At 59.1% G+C, this 14,888-nt stretch overlaps 1 protein-coding gene and 1 long non-coding RNA gene across 10 annotated transcripts in view; one reads left to right on the forward strand and one right to left on the reverse strand.

The window, feature by feature from the left end:
• Window positions 1–4,524: 4,524 nt before the first annotated feature.
• GALNT9 (polypeptide N-acetylgalactosaminyltransferase 9) overlaps window positions 4,525–14,888 on the reverse strand; it is a 46,478-nt gene continuing 36,114 nt past the window's right edge. The window contains exons 2-7 of one of the 9 annotated variants that reach the window (XR_001889869.1): window positions 14,695–14,875; window positions 12,327–12,406; window positions 11,431–11,665; window positions 8,857–10,348; window positions 5,533–6,235; window positions 4,525–5,231 (exon numbers count right to left, since the gene is read on the reverse strand). Coding sequence is in view for 5 of the 9 variants with exons in the window: in XM_017895683.1 (XP_017751172.1) it covers window positions 11,886–12,064; window positions 12,327–12,406; window positions 14,695–14,875 (440 nt within the window). In the remaining 4 variants the exon portion in view is untranslated. Of the gene's footprint in view, window positions 5,232–5,532; window positions 6,236–8,856; window positions 12,065–12,326; window positions 12,407–14,694; window positions 14,876–14,888 lie in introns of those variants that run through there. The other 8 variants (XR_001889870.1, XR_001889868.1, XR_001889871.1 and 5 more) reach the window with 8 other exon arrangements.
• LOC108544515 (uncharacterized) lies at window positions 6,242–9,848 on the forward strand. Its single transcript, XR_001889872.1, has 2 exons — window positions 6,242–6,742; window positions 7,144–9,848. It is a non-coding gene; the product is annotated as an uncharacterized LOC108544515 (long non-coding RNA).

The raw sequence follows: 14,888 nt of genomic DNA on the forward strand, positions 1-14,888 counted from the left end.
CCCGACACCCAGTTTAGGAAAAGTGGGTGATCACCCCGGCGTCCACCCTCCTCCGCTTCGCAGGCCGCCGTCTCTGGGCCTCATGTGCGCCTGGGCTGGGCCTTCCCCATGGCTCTGCTCCACACCTTCCCATCCCCAGCCGCACCCGGCATGCCTTTGACCTCGACACCATGGCCGTTGTCTCCCACACACAGGCCTCGGAGCCCCACTCCTTCTGCTGACGTTTGAGTTCCTGAGATTCCACCCGAGTGGCTGTGAGCACTGTGGTCATTCTCGCTGCCAGGCTGTGTCTGTTCTATGAAATCACAGTTCCACTCTGCTGGTGGGGGCAGCAGTGGCTTCTGGACTCTCGTTCTTTCTTTCTTCTTTATTTCTTTCTTCTTTATTTTTGAGACAGAATCTTACTCTGTCGCCCAGGCTGGAGTGCAGTGGCGCAATCTCGGCTCACTGCAACCTTCACCTCCCGGGTTCAAGCGATTCTCCTGCCTCATCCTCCCAAGTAGCTGGGATTACAGGCGCGTGTCACCACACCTGGCTAATTTTTGTATTTTCAGTAGAGACAGGGTTTCACCGTTTTGGCCAGGCTGGTCTAGCGTGATCCGCCCACCTAGGCCTGGGGCTCCTGTTCTTGTTTGGTGCAGCTGCTGCAGGCTGCCTTCTTCTGGTTTCCAGCTGTGCCTGAACCAGCTCGCCCTACTTCAATGGTGGCAAAGTGCCATTCCTGGGGGCGGGCAGCCCAGGACCCACAGCTGGGCCCCCGTAGGCTTCAGCAGCTCTGTGTGAGCAGCCCTGGCCCCTGGCCCTGTGCTGGAGGCAGCGTCCTCCCCATTCCGATGTCACAGAGGAAACAAATGCAAACCGTTCAGCAGTGGCCCCCGAATAACTCAGCCTGAGCAGAACCCGAGGGTTCTTTGTAGGATTTAAGTGGCGCCATTTCTGTCAGACAGAAAATAAACTAAATTTATGGTGTTTGGAAACCATCAGAGTTGAACGAGATCATGGCACCCGGAGCCGCTTGAGAGCCGCAGTGATTGAGGGCTGGGCAGAGGTGACACGGCTAGGGACAGGCCAGGAATGTCGGCCATCGCCCCATCCAGGGAGCACAGGGCGCCCTTCCCAGGGCCTGGGGGCTCGGAGGAAATTCAACCCTGTCAAGCTCTGAGGCTTTTGGCGCATTTAGCTGTTGAAGGAAGACCCACCGTGGTGGGCTCCAACCAGCATTTTCACATTCACAGTGAGGCCAGCCTTCCCGCTCCCACCAGCCCATTGCAGGTCAGAGAAAAGCCAGACGCCCTGCTCCACGTCCCTCTCACGCTTCTCCGCTCTTCACAACAGTCTGGCCAGCCCCTTCTCACCTCCCTGGGCCCTGCGGCTACAACCCCAGGCCTGGCAAGGTCACGGTGACCTCCACACCGGCCCACGCAATTCCAGGCTTCCCATCACCCCTGAGAAGGTCAAAGGCCCAGGTTGCTCAGCCAGGCTGCTCCCTCCACCATCCGCTCTTAGTTTCCTTTGACTCACTCCCCTGCGGCCCAGCCCCTGGCTCTGTGGCCCGTGTTCTAGGCCTGCTCCTGTCCCAGGGCCTCTGCGCTCCCCACCCTCACCCGGATACCTGGATGGCCACATGCGCCCTCACCCTTCAAGAGGCTCACCCCGTGCTCAACGTAAAATCCCACCAGGGCCCCGGCCTCCGGCGTGCTGCTCTGCCTCTCCCACCCCCACCCCCCGCTTGCTCTTCGCACCCCTGCCCTGCTCTCCTGCCAGCCAGGGCTCCTGTGGCAGGGGTTCTACGTGTGGGTTTGCTGTTTCACCGCCTCATCCCGGCACCCAGAACTGTAGACGCACACGGGGCTCCATGTGTGGCCTTTACGGAGCTTGAATTCATCGCTCACGGCAGAGGGGAAGGCAGGTGATGAGTGGGCGGCATCCAAAGCCTCAAAGCTGTCAGTGAGTCTCCAAATGGTTTTGTTTGAACATAACGTTAAAAGTCTAAGTTGTGGCTTGGGCTGAATTAGAAGGTACAGCACCACACACACATGCACATGTGAACATATGCCACACGCAAGAACATACCCTCCACACCCGCACACATGTGCAGACACATCTGTGAACACACCACAGACACACATGTGCACACAGGATACACCGCGCACACACGCACCCTCCCCCGTGGGCTCCTGGCAGCAGGGGCTGTTCCCATCGCTCAGGTGCTTGCCCCACCTGGGGAACTGTCCAGTTGTCACCAACTCACTTCTAAGCCATCTATCGGGGCTTCCCAGCCTTAACCCCAGACTGCACGCTCAGCCTCTCCCTGTCCAGCCTGGCGTGCAGGGCGTGATGTGAAAAGGTTCAGCCCCTCCCTGTTCCTTCTTTCCCCCCGTCTAGGCCATCCTCGCCAGGCCGTGGACTTCCGCTGTTGCCCTGCTCGGCTCCTTTCCTCCTCCTCCCCGTAAAACGTGGGGCTCACCCTGGCAGGAACTCCCTGAGTAGCGGGGTGGAGTTCCAGCCTGGATGAAGGGGAGTACACAGAACCGGGTCTGAGCCAATCAGCACGGCAATAGGCTTGGGGAGAGACGCATGGCCCAGTCAGAACCAGGAGAGGGTGGCTGGGCTCTGGGAGACAGGACGTGAGGCTGGAGCGGCTGCAGCCTGTTGCAGACAGTGGAGGCTCAGCAAGGCCAAGAGGAGCTTGGAGAGCTGGCAAGACGCTGGCCCGATGACATTGTCTGAGCCATGAATCCTACTGGCCAACGCCAGGACTTCCTCAGGCCTCGTCATTGCCGGGACACTTCCCTCCCTTCCTCCCTCTGTCTCTCTCCCCACTGCCTCTCTTTCTAGCTTGAGCCAATTTGAGATGGATTTTCTGTCACTTGCTGTTGAAGGAGTCCTGCTCCAGCCCAGGTGGATTTCGTGCAAATGAAACCCACAGTATTCAGGTCTGCGTGGAAGCGTTCGCCTGTGATCGGCCCGTGCCCTTCGCCTCACGAACAGGAGCCGTGGGTGATACAAGCGCCTCGGCTGGGCTGCCAGTGTCCACGTGAGGTCCGTCTGTCTCCAGGTGTGTGCTGTGTCTGTGAGTGAGATGCTGTGTGTGCATGTGCGTGTGCCCAGGTGTGTGTGTGGGAGAAGGGGGAGCTGGATCCCAGGCCTGAGAAGGTTCTTCCTGCTTAGAGAGTCCAGGGCTGCCTGGCATCAAGCGGGCTCTGCCCCACAGGTCCCAGTGAATCCACATTGCAGCAGGAAGCCACAGGGCAGGAACGTCAGCTTTCTGGTTTGGCTTCCATGAACCAAGGACAAGACTGGCTTGAAGTTGTGCCCAGAGAGGCCCGCAGAGCTGCTTCAAAGGCAAAGACCACCCAGTGGGAGTGGGTCCCCCTTGAGCTCACCCGAGGGTCCCACTCCCCCTGAGACATTTCCTTCCCAGGGCACAGACCCCAGGCCTGGACAGAGCCAGGCATGCGTGAAACGGGAAGATGTCAGTTGGGGAACCGGCTGCAGCTCCCACCCCTTGATGAGGAACAAAACCTGGTAGCTGCCCCTGCGGAAAAGCCACACGGCTTGCCGCACGTCTCCACAACGGTGCCTGGCTTCTCCCACCCTCAATGTCCACATTCCCCACTTCTCATCACAGACCCGAAACGCAGGAGGCTTTAGATAGAGCACCTTCGTCAGGAAGCTGGACTGGGCTGAGGTACGTGCTCCCAGCTCCTCAAAGTGCCATCCACTAAATATGCACCGATTAGAGCTGACGGCCAGGCTGCTCAGGCTTAAACGATTAATATGCATGAAGACTCCACAAACAGAGAGCAGGGGCATGTTACTGTGCTGGGATGTACAACGGCTTCTCGGATAAGGTCATTCATTTTTATGATTCTGCTTAATTTGGATTTGCCAGTCTTCCTTTCATTATCCCATGGGCCAGTCTTAATACTCAGGACCTATGTTATGCGCTTTGTGGCATAATTAAAGCCACTGCCTAATTAGAAAAGCATCTACTGCCCGACAAAAGGAAATCAGTAACGCAGCTCATGGAGAAAGTGGTGAGGAGTTGGTTTGAAAGTGGATGGAGGCCGGGTGTGGTGGTTCAAGCCTGTCATCCCAGCACTTTGGGAGGCCGAGATGGGTGGATCACGAGGTCAGGAGATCGAGACCATCCTGGCTAACACGGTGAAACCTCGTCTCTACTAAAAAATACAAAAAACTAGCCGGGCGAGGTGGTGGGCGCCTGTAGTCCCAGCTACTCGGGAGGCTGAGGCAGGAGAATGGCGTAAACCCGGGAGGCGGAGCTTGCAGTGAGCTGAGATCCAGCCACTGCACTCCAGCCCAGGCAACTCCGTCTCAAAAAAAAAAAAGAAAAAGAAAGAAAGTGGATGGAATCACCTGTTGGAGCCAGAACACACACACATGCACGCATCCACACACATCACACACGTGCACACATGTCCATATACGCACGCATGCACACACATCTGCGGACACACGTACACACATCACACACGTGCACACACATACACGTCTGTGGGCACACACACAGATGCACACGTGTACACGCAGACGCACATGCACATGTACAGGCATGCACACACTCCTACATTCTATGTGTGTTTCCGATGACTAGACCCATCAAACCAAACCAATCAGCAGTGCAGTTTCTGCCGAGATAGTTGGCGTCTGAGGGGTTAAAGCATGTAGGAAATCCAAGTCTGAGTTTTGAGTGGGCCTGGCTGAGCTTGCTTTTGTTTACTTCTTTAATCATCCATGGACTCTTGCTGAGGCCTGCAATAGCCAGGCGCACCCACCCAGGTGGGACAAGATGCAGCTTCTGTGGCTGCTTGCAGGGGATGGAAGACTCCCACAGACGCCTGCTAACATCACGTGCCCGCATGTCACCGCGATGCCATGTCCAGTCTGAGCCATGCCTCGCCCATGTCCCTGTCCTTGTTGCATAGCGGGCCTCCAGCGTGTGGCTTCGTGCAGTGACCAGACTGTCGTGTGACTTTCTGCCACGGTTGCCAGGGTTGACACTGAGGCAGACCTGCTGGGGGGTTCTGGGTTGCAGCTGGAGCGCTGGCACTGGCCGGACACCTCTCTTCGTGCTGCCCCAGGGTCTGTCCATGTCGACTCCCCGTGAGAAGCATGTGGGCTGCCTCACAGCCCGGCGGCTCCAGGACTGCTGGGGGCTCCCCTGCAGCCCCGGCTCTGCTACCAGCGCTGGGCTAGAAGCAACTCACCTTCCCACAGCCGCCCGGAANGGCCTCCAGCGTGTGGCTTCGTGCAGTGACCAGACTGTCGTGTGACTTTCTGCCACGGTTGCCAGGGTTGACACTGAGGCAGACCTGCTGGGGGGTTCTGGGTTGCAGCTGGAGCGCTGGCACTGGCCGGACACCTCTCTTCGTGCTGCCCCAGGGTCTGTCCATGTCGACTCCCCGTGAGAAGCATGTGGGCTGCCTCACAGCCCGGCGGCTCCAGGACTGCTGGGGGCTCCCCTGCAGCCCCGGCTCTGCTACCAGCGCTGGGCTAGAAGCAACTCACCTTCCCACAGCCGCCCGGAAGGCACGTGGCATCACCCTGGATGTCCTGCCTTGATGAGTGCAGAGTCACACTGGTTTCAAGGGGAGGGACGAGGTTGTGGAAGGTGTGTTTCCATCCATCCTTGGAAAATACCATCTGCCACAATGGGCTATGTGAAGAAGTGAGAATCTGGAAAAACGCACACCGTAGAACCAGCGCACGGCGGCCCAGGGGCCAAGTCCTGCCACCATCTGTTGCCATGGATGCAGGGTCCCGGCTCCCAGCCATGCCCGCTCACGTGGGATTGACTGTGGCCATTCTCCTGCCACAACAGGGTTGGGGAAACTGATAACTATCCCTCAACAGCTATCCCCACGGAGACTGTGGGGCCCAAAAGCCTCAAATGTCAACATCTGGTCCTTTCTAGACAAAGTGTGCTGAGTCCCAGGACGTCAGCCACGAGGGAGTCGCGGACCAGGCATGAGCGCAGCCTGGCGAGGGAGTCGCTGAGCAGGTGTGACTGCAGCCTGGCGAGGGAGTCGCTGAGCAGGTGTGACTGCAGCCTGGCGCCTGAGCTGCCGCCGGGACTCCAGCTGGGAAGACACTTCTCCAGGGGCTGGGGAGCCCCAGCCCCGAGCACGGCTCTGAGCCTCTCTCTTCTGAAGCTGAGGCCCTGCCTCTCAGTCAGCATCCAACAGTGGCAGCCACAGAAATCCAGGTCAGCCTGGGGAAAGGCAGACGTGCTTTGGTTCACACAATGGCAGGGCCTAGGGAGGAGCTTCAGGTTCTGCTGGACTCAGGGCCTGGGATGTGCACTTGGGGGAACCCCTCACATGAGGCCTCACTCACACCCAGTTTCCCCGCACGTCCCAGCCGAGGCTTCACTCACACCCAGGCTTCCTGAGCGTCCCGGCCAAGGCGGTCGGTCCTCAGAGGCCCTAGCTCTGTGGTCTGCACATCTGTGTCCCTCCCACAGAGGGACATGTTGAAGCCGTGACCCTCTAACCAGTGACACTATCAGGAGGTGGGACCTTTGGGAGTGACGAGGTTGTGGGGTGGAGCCTCATGAACAGGAAATGGGATTCGTGCCATATTCAAGGGAGTCCTGAGCTGTCTCGCCCATTTCACCCCATGAGGATACAAGGGGACAGCTGCCAACAACCTGACAGAGACCCTGTGCCAGGCCCCAACCCACTGGCACCCTGACCTTGGACTTCTGGCCTCGCGAACGGTGAGAAACTCCGTGTGTTGTTTATAAGCTACCCGGTCAGTGGCGCCCTGACCACGGCCAGCAGCTCTGAGGCCCTCCGTCCACCCCAGCCCCCTTCCCCTCACCACACCCTCTCTGGTTTTTCTAAACTCCTTCTCCCCATTCTAACCCCACCCTCTGGCCCCTGCGGGCTCTGGAGAAGCCCCGGGGACAGTAGGCAGGAGCCAGGCTGCTGAGCTCCCTGAGGCCCCTGGGGGCTGGGAGTGGGGGTTAAAGTCATCCAGGGTTTCACCAGGGAGGCGCTCCGGCAAGACCCTGTTTAAACCTCTTTCCTACCACAGCGTGAGCACTGGGTGACACCCTTCCTACCACAGCATGAGCGCCGTGTGACGAGACCCTGTTTAAACCTCCTTCCTCCACAGCTTGAACACGGCGTCACACTCCTTCTACCACAGCGTAAGCACTGCGTGACGCTCTTCCTACCACAGCATGGGCGCCGCCTCACAAGACCCTGTTTAAACCTCCTTCCTACCACAGCGGGGGCGCCGAGAGTGCCACGTCACACTCTTCCTACCACGGCAAGAGCGCCGTGTCACAAGACCCTTTTTAAAGCTCCTTCCTGCCACAGCGTGAGGGCCGCGTGACACTCCTCCTACCACGGCCGCGTGACACTCCTCCTACCACATGGTGGGCGTCGTCTCACAAGACTCTATAAACCTCCTTCCTACCACAGCGGGGACACCGCGTCGTGCTCTCTGGGTGTGTCTCAAGGTGTGGATAATCTAGACTTCTGAGTTAAAAAAAAAATACCAAAATAAAATAATTAGGCATCAAACATACAAGTTATTTGAGGACTTAAAAATAGCACAGCAGGCTGGAACATGAGGCCCCTAACCCGACGGTGTCATCTACACCCACAGCCCCCGCCCGGGAGGGTCTGAGCCAGGCCCGGTGCTGACACAGCCAGAGAAACCATTCCAGACCCGGACCCCACTGTCCCCAACACCTGCAGGCCAGTGACGCAGGGCGGTGGAGAAAGCCAAGAGGAAATGGAGGCGGAGCTGCCCTCCCTGGGGCCGGGCCCGCCGTCTGGATGTGTCTCCAGCCGCTGGTTTAGGGGAATCGGGAGGGCTCACTTTAGCGTCCCTTCTCTGCTTGCTCTTCCAACCCGGGACAGAAGACCTGACTGCTGCCAACACCAAAGGGTGTTCCCACGGCACACGCCGCTCGGGCAGGCAGGGACCGCTCCTCGTGCCTGGGGAGCCTGGAGCTGTCGGCCCTGCAGCTGAAGCCCACGGGAGGCCACGGACATGCAAGCTCGGTGCCCGAAGTCACTTCTAGAGTGGGTTCGGTGTCCCTGAAGGTCCCAACTCTGCCCTGACGCATCACAGAAAATGCCACTGGCCCCTGGTGTGGATGCTGGGACCCCGGGGAGGCCTCTACCCCGTCACCCAGCCCGTCCCAACAGGACTCAGCCTCCAGCGGCTGCCATCAGACCACGGTATGGTGACTGTCACCGCAGAGGGCTAGAGGGCCGCGCGTAGGACACAGGGGCCGCAGGGGGCTCTGTGCTCCCCAGAAACCCTGGTGTCCGCTGGGCTGCTCTGCTCCCCAGCCCCTCCAATGCGGAATTCTTCTCATTTCCCACAGGGACCGTGTAACAAGGATTGACCAATCAGTGAACGCCATTCCCCAGGCTGCTGGCTGTGATTGGGTCCCAGGCAAGCACGTGACCCACTATGGGCCAATGAAAGTCGCCTGAGACTGTGGCTTGCATGGTTGCTGGGGCGGTCCAGCGTGCTCAGTGGGGACGGCTGGCTGCCCCTGCCACACTTGGAGCCTGAGGACGGCACTGGCCGGTTCCTCCCTGGGATCTCCCCTCCCCGAGCCCAGGCTCTGCTCTGCCCAGCCCCGTGCTGTCCCCTGTGCCACCGCTGTGGGCTTCCTGCCAGGCTCCTCTGCCCTGCGGCTTCTGTTGGGTTCAGTCTTGGGAGGCAGCCCCAGAGCCTGAAGGGTGGAAGGAGTGAGGGGCATCCCCGATCCCCTCCCCACCGTCTTGGCAGTGGTTTCTTCTCTCCAGAGTTACTGTCCCTATCCCCTGTCCTCTCTCTGCAGCTCCAGCTCTTGCTGGGCACCTGTGATTCTCGCCCCTGTCCCTTCAGGCCGTGGAGAGAAGAACATTCCAGTGCGGTCACTTCCTGGATCAAATTCCTGGATGCGCAGTGTCCACCGGGTCTCCTGGATTCACCGTGGTCACTGCCTGGATGCCCAATGTCCACCAGGTCTCCTGGATTCTGCCCATGTCCACGTGAGGGCACCATCAATTTCCTGCGAGGATCCTAAGAGAGTCAAGGTGCATCTAACCCGAGAGCAGTCAGGGGCTGGACTATCCCCTAGATCAAGCCATACCTGAAGCCCCACCTTTCAGTTGCTTGAGTCAACAGAGTCCCTTTTTGGGTTGAGCCATTTTTAATTGGATTTTATGTCTTATTGACTGACCCATCCGGATGGCCAGCAGTAAGGGGTTTCTTTCTGGAGGATGAGGGACACAAATGTGTCTTCTCCAAGGTGAGGAGATGCCTGAAGGACAGGAGGCACTCACAGGAGACCCTAGAAACAGATGTGCCCCACAGGCATCCTGAGGATGCCTGCGGCCTGGCAGCATGGAGACTCTGGGTGAAAACAGAACCTTGTGAGCTGCCCTGTCTGTGTCTGTGAAGCAGTGTCCGGAAGGGGCCTGCATGGAAGCTTCCGAGAGCGGTTAGGGGAAGGGGCCCCACGTCCTCCCCAAAGGGCTGGAAAGGGAGGCAGGCTGTGCCCCCAGCCCAGAGTCAGGAGGAAGCTGGCAGGCAGCAGCTCCTGGAAAGAAAGCGGAGCCCCCCAACTCCTGAGCCAGCAGAGGAAGGAGTGGGACAGAGCCTGCCCCAGAGGGAGACAAGACCCCGGGGAAGAGACCCCTCAGGGCGCCCCCCCAGCCCCTCCCGGGCTCAGCTTTCAGCCTGCACCCCCATCTGGTTCCTCAGAATGACTGGGGTTTCCCCTCTTTTTCTGTAAAATCTCTAGACTCCACGTCCCCGCTCTGCCACCACCTACTCTCTGTGGGATCTCAATAAAGAGATTTAACCTTTCCTGCCTCAGTTTCCCCATGTATAAAATGGGACAATAACAGGCTCTGCCTCTAAGCTCGCTGCAGGAATTAAGGGAACAGTGCATGGCCTGCAGCCAGCCCCCTGCAGCCAGCAGTTCTTCAGTGACCCCAGGGAAAGGCCAGGCACCGTGAAGGTGCTTCCCAGCCATACTCGCTGAGCCGTGCCGGGTTCGGGTTTCTCCACCCAAGCTCCTTTTAGGAAAGTGGTCCCTGGGAAGATGGATAAGACCCAGCGTCCACCGGGGTCTGCTTTCTAAGTGGTACGCTCGTGAGGGCTGTTGCAGGTGACTAATTCCCTGTGATCTATTCTGCAGGCACCGGGGAAGCTCCGGGTTGGGTGCGGAGCTGGAGAGACCGTGGGCAGGGCCTGCGAGGGGCAGGCGAGGGGCCAGGAGGCCTTCGCGTTCGAGCTTCTCGGCCACATGTGCATGGCGGGCTGCGCGTGGGGTGTGCGTTTCACTGGTGTCAAAGCCTCCTCACTGTTTTGGGGAAAGAAATGGGATATAAATATATGTGTAAATATCTATATAAAATTCACATTCTCTAATTCAGGAGGCAGATAGCTGTGTGCCTTCAAACCAGAGTATCTGTAAACTGGGTTTCTATCAGTGAGGGTATAGAGCAAATGCCAGTTCTTTCAAGGTTCACCCCGATGTCGTCTTCTGTGACGTAAGAATGAAGCTGGGACTGGCCACTCCTGCCAGACTTTATCTTGGCAGACAGGTTTCCTACAGTGGGGGCCACCTGTACCTGGGGAGAGGCAGCAGGATGCTGAATCCTCAAAAGGAGAGCAAGAGCCCCCACTGTGTAGCAAGGCCAGGCCTGGGGTCCCCCATCCCATGGCAGGGGAATCGGCCCCACTATAGCAAGCCCAGGCCTGGGGGTCGCACAACCCACAACAGGGGAATCAGCCCCGACTAGCAAGCCCAGGCCTGGGGGTCCCACATCCCAGAAGTAATCAGCCCCACTACAGCAAGGCCAGGCCTGGGGGTCCCTCAACCCTCAGCACGGGAATAAGCCCCCACTATAGCAAGCCCAGGCCTGGGGGGGTCCTGCATCCCACAGCAGGGGAGTCCAGTGGGACTCCTGTGGCTCTAAGAGCAGAAAACCCAATTCAGATGTGCTTAAACAAAAAATTAAAAATACACGTGTGCATGTGTGTGTGTGCGCGCGCGCGCGTGCGTGTGCCTGCGTGCTAATTTATTGCAAAGCCAAGCAGGTCTGCTTCGGGAGCAATTGGATCCAGGTATTCAGACACCAGCCACTTCTTAGGTTTTGCGGGGGGCCCTGGAAGCTTGGCACTCTCCCCTCTTGATAAGATGGCTGTAGCTCCCCCAGCTCGCAGCCTTGGTCTCACCTTGTGGGAAAAGGCTGGCTCTTTTTTTCTCGATGGCCTCCTGGTAATTCCAGAATTCACTCTGACTGGACTGGCTTAACTACCTGACCAGCCCTGAGCCAGCCACTGGGTCTGGGGTGACCTTCATGCTCTGACTGGCTTAGACCTGGGCTGCGGGATCTGCAACTGGGCTGAAATAGATCAGAGCGGGGCGCGGATTTCCACCTGGATCAGAGTGGGGACGTGGATTTCCTCCTGGATCAGAGCGGGGTGGGGGGCGTGGATTTCCTCCTGGATCAGAGCGCGGGGCGCGGATTTCCTCCTGGATCAGAGCGCGGGGCGCGGATTTCCTCCTGGATCAGAGCGGGGGTGTGGATTTCCTCCTGGATCAGAGCGGGGCGCGGATTTCCACCTGGATCAGAGCGCGGGCGTGGACTTCCACCTGGAGCCGGGACTGGACCTCAGGAGGCAAATGACGACCGTCTGTGACACGCAGGCCCACGTCTATGCTAGAAAAGCCACTCCTTGATACGGAGGGAGGATGGGACCCAAGAGACCCTTGCCCCGCCCTGCACTGGCTCAGCAGCCAGGTCCAGCCTCCCTGGTCTCCGGAAAAGAAACCTCGGGGGGACGCAGAGGGTCACACAGGGCTTCACCTCCAGCTCGGGTTCAGTCCTGACTCAGAGTCGACCCGGCCCCCAGGACTGGACCCCACGACGCTCAGGGTCCCTGCCTGCCAACAGGACCAAGGTCATGCACAGTGGTACTGGGATCCTCCAGAGGATTCCACAGGGGACCGAGGGCCTGCAGGGATTCGAAAACCAGTGCCGGAGGCAGCCTTCCTCCCTCACAGCACGAGCTAGGAGATAAAACAGGCAGGTGGGAGAGCAAGGCACGGGTCGCCCCTTCCTTATGGCTGGAAGCCCCCCAGGTGACAGGAGGAGTGATGGGGACAGGGGTGGGGCACTTGGGGACCTTCCTCTGCCAGATGGCACTGATGTTTCCACTGTGGCTATGAGCAGGAAAGGGTTAACTTGGCAGCCGGCTCCTCCACACCCTGAGAATCCCCTTCTGGCCCCTCCCTGCCCTGAACCCCTGCTGGAGAGGACAGCCCTGCTCACCTGGCCTTGGCCGCCCCAGTTGGTCTGTGCTATGGTGGGATTCATGGTGGGGCCTTGGCCTCACAGCATCAGCTTGACCCCTGGAGGGTGGAGACTGAGGTCAGCCATGTCCACGAGACCAGCCCAGTGAGGACCCTGGACACTGAGGCTCAGGGGTTCCTGGCTGGCCCTGCCTGGCAGGTGTTGTCACACATGGGTGCCGGAGAATCAAGTTCCCGGGACTCCCTGGGAGGGGACACCTGGGAGTTCGCACCCAGCCTTTCCTGGGCCCTGCCCGGGCATCTTTTCCCTCTGCTGACTTTAACCCGTGTCCTCTACCGTGAGAACCCACAGCAGGGAAAAGCAGCCTGGCTGGGTTTTGTCCATCCTTCTGTCCATCCTTCTAGCAAGTTGTGGACCATCAAAGTGGTCTCGGGGATCTTCCTGCCGCACAACAGCTGCCTGGAGGCTCACAACCAAGAACAGTGCTCACTCCAGCAGTGAGGCTAGCCCTGACAGCAAACAGAGTTCGCTCCCAAATTTAGGACACACAGGAGCCTTCAAACCCCCACCACACGCGCACCCACACGTGCACACATGTACACACGCACACACATGCATGCACACGCACACACATGTGCACACACACATGCACACACACTGTGCACACTCAGTGCACAGGTCAGCTGATGTGCACCAGCCGCTTTCCAAACCGAAGTCATTCCAGCCCCAAGTCTGTAGCTGGCGCCACATGAAAACACCACTGTGTTTTTACTTATGGAGCATGTTTCTTTAAATTGGCCTATTTTAAAACTAAATGCATTTTTTATTTGAAAAGGAATCTTCATTTCACCGCTGCAAATGGAAAGCTGGCATCACTTGTGTTAAATCATGGTAACCATTAAAATAAGTGGAATGAAAATAAAATAATGTCGCACTCTGGATGTGGTTGAGGTGCCGAAGCCTTTGTGCCCAGGCCTCGGCCCTGTTTGTCTAAACGACTCGTGGAGACCCCCTCCAGGAGGAATCAGAGCCTCGGGAGCTGGGCACCCCTCACCTGCACTGCTGTGCTGTCTAAGGAAGACTCATCACACCTAGAACCGGTTCCCAGCATGTGTTTGTGGGAAAGGTGTGAAGTGGGCCCCACCTGGCTAGAACAGGGAGCTCCAGGTTCCCGCAGCCACCTCCACGTGGCCCAGGGCGCTCCCTGCACCCCCGGACACCACAGGCCTGTCCAGCCATCTCACATTCCTCCGTCCACATGCAGGGAACCCCAGAGCAGCTGAGTGAACGCCCTGGGAACCACTGCCTGAGTCACAAGAAATGGAATGGGGCTGAGACATGCCTTTCCTCCCCCCTTCTCTTCCCTGCCAGCCTCCCCATCCCCATCTCAAATGAGCTCCTGGCCCAAGAATCCTGGTGTCAGGGTCCCCTGGTGGGTAGGGCAGACTGACCACACCAGGAGCTGCAGAGGGGGCTGCCCTCCCACCTGCCCTCCCTCAGGCAGCTCCAGGAGGAGGCAAGTGTGGCTGAGGCCACCTGCCACCACCCCACGGTGACAACGCAGCCCTGCTGGGCAGCCCTGAGCGCCCGGCTTCTGCAGGATGATGCCACCAGGGGCCCTCCCGGGGAGCATCCTGTCGTGGGCTAGGCTCTGTGGATGGAAGCGCAGGAGGGGCCGGCAAATCCTGCCTTGTCGTGGCTGCTCCCTCAGGGCAGGTGTGAGGGTCAGAGACCAGGCTCCATCCCGAGTGGCACTGAGACAAAGCCGTACCCTCCAGGGCCTGGCTCCTGATTCACCCACTCTTGCAGCTTGGGAGGCGACAGGATGGGAGGTGCACAGGAAGGGAATACCCTTCGCTTCAGACACAAGCGACACCCAGCTCAGCAGTGAGAGGCCACAGCAGGTGGGACCAGGGCTGGCAGGGCCTGACACAGGGAGCCTGTGCTGCGTGAGCCATGATGCCTCAGCCCGACTTCCGCGATCCCCAGATGCAGCTATGGCAGGAATGCCCCATGCCTGGGGTAGGCCCTGGGAAGGACGCCCGCAGCCAAAAGTGGGGGAGGGGGAGAGACACAGAGAGAGAGAGAGAGAAAGAGAGAGATACAGAGAGATTGAAAGAAGGAGAGAGGGAGAGACGGAGAGAGAGACAGGAGAGACAGAGGAGGAGAGACAGGGAAGACAGAGGAGGCAGGAGGGCCCCACAGGCCGGTGCTCCTGACCACTCCACTTTCCCACAGCAGACCTTTGCACCTTTCTCCCAGGAGCCCGCAGCTCGGGGGGTCCACTCACTTCCCCGGCCGGCGCGGGGGGGCCACTCACTTCCCTGGCCCGGAGTGGGGGCGGCTCACTTCCCCGGCCAGCATGGGGGTCGGCTCATTCACTCACTTTCTGGGCCGGTAGTCGGGGATGCTCCGATCCAGGGAGATGCGGTCGCTGAGCTGAGCGTTGTAGCCATACTCCTCATACTTGCCTTCTGCCTCCTGGCCGTCATCACGCAGGGTGGCCGCCAAGCCGCCCTGGCCCAGGCCTCCTGGCCCCTCCACCAGGCCGATGGGCTTGGCGAGGCCTGGGGGAAAGGA

Source organism: Rhinopithecus bieti, unplaced genomic scaffold (assembly GCF_001698545.2).
Source record: "Rhinopithecus bieti isolate Rb0 unplaced genomic scaffold, ASM169854v2 scaffold_27038, whole genome shotgun sequence".
Taxonomy (NCBI): domain Eukaryota; kingdom Metazoa; phylum Chordata; class Mammalia; order Primates; family Cercopithecidae; genus Rhinopithecus; species Rhinopithecus bieti.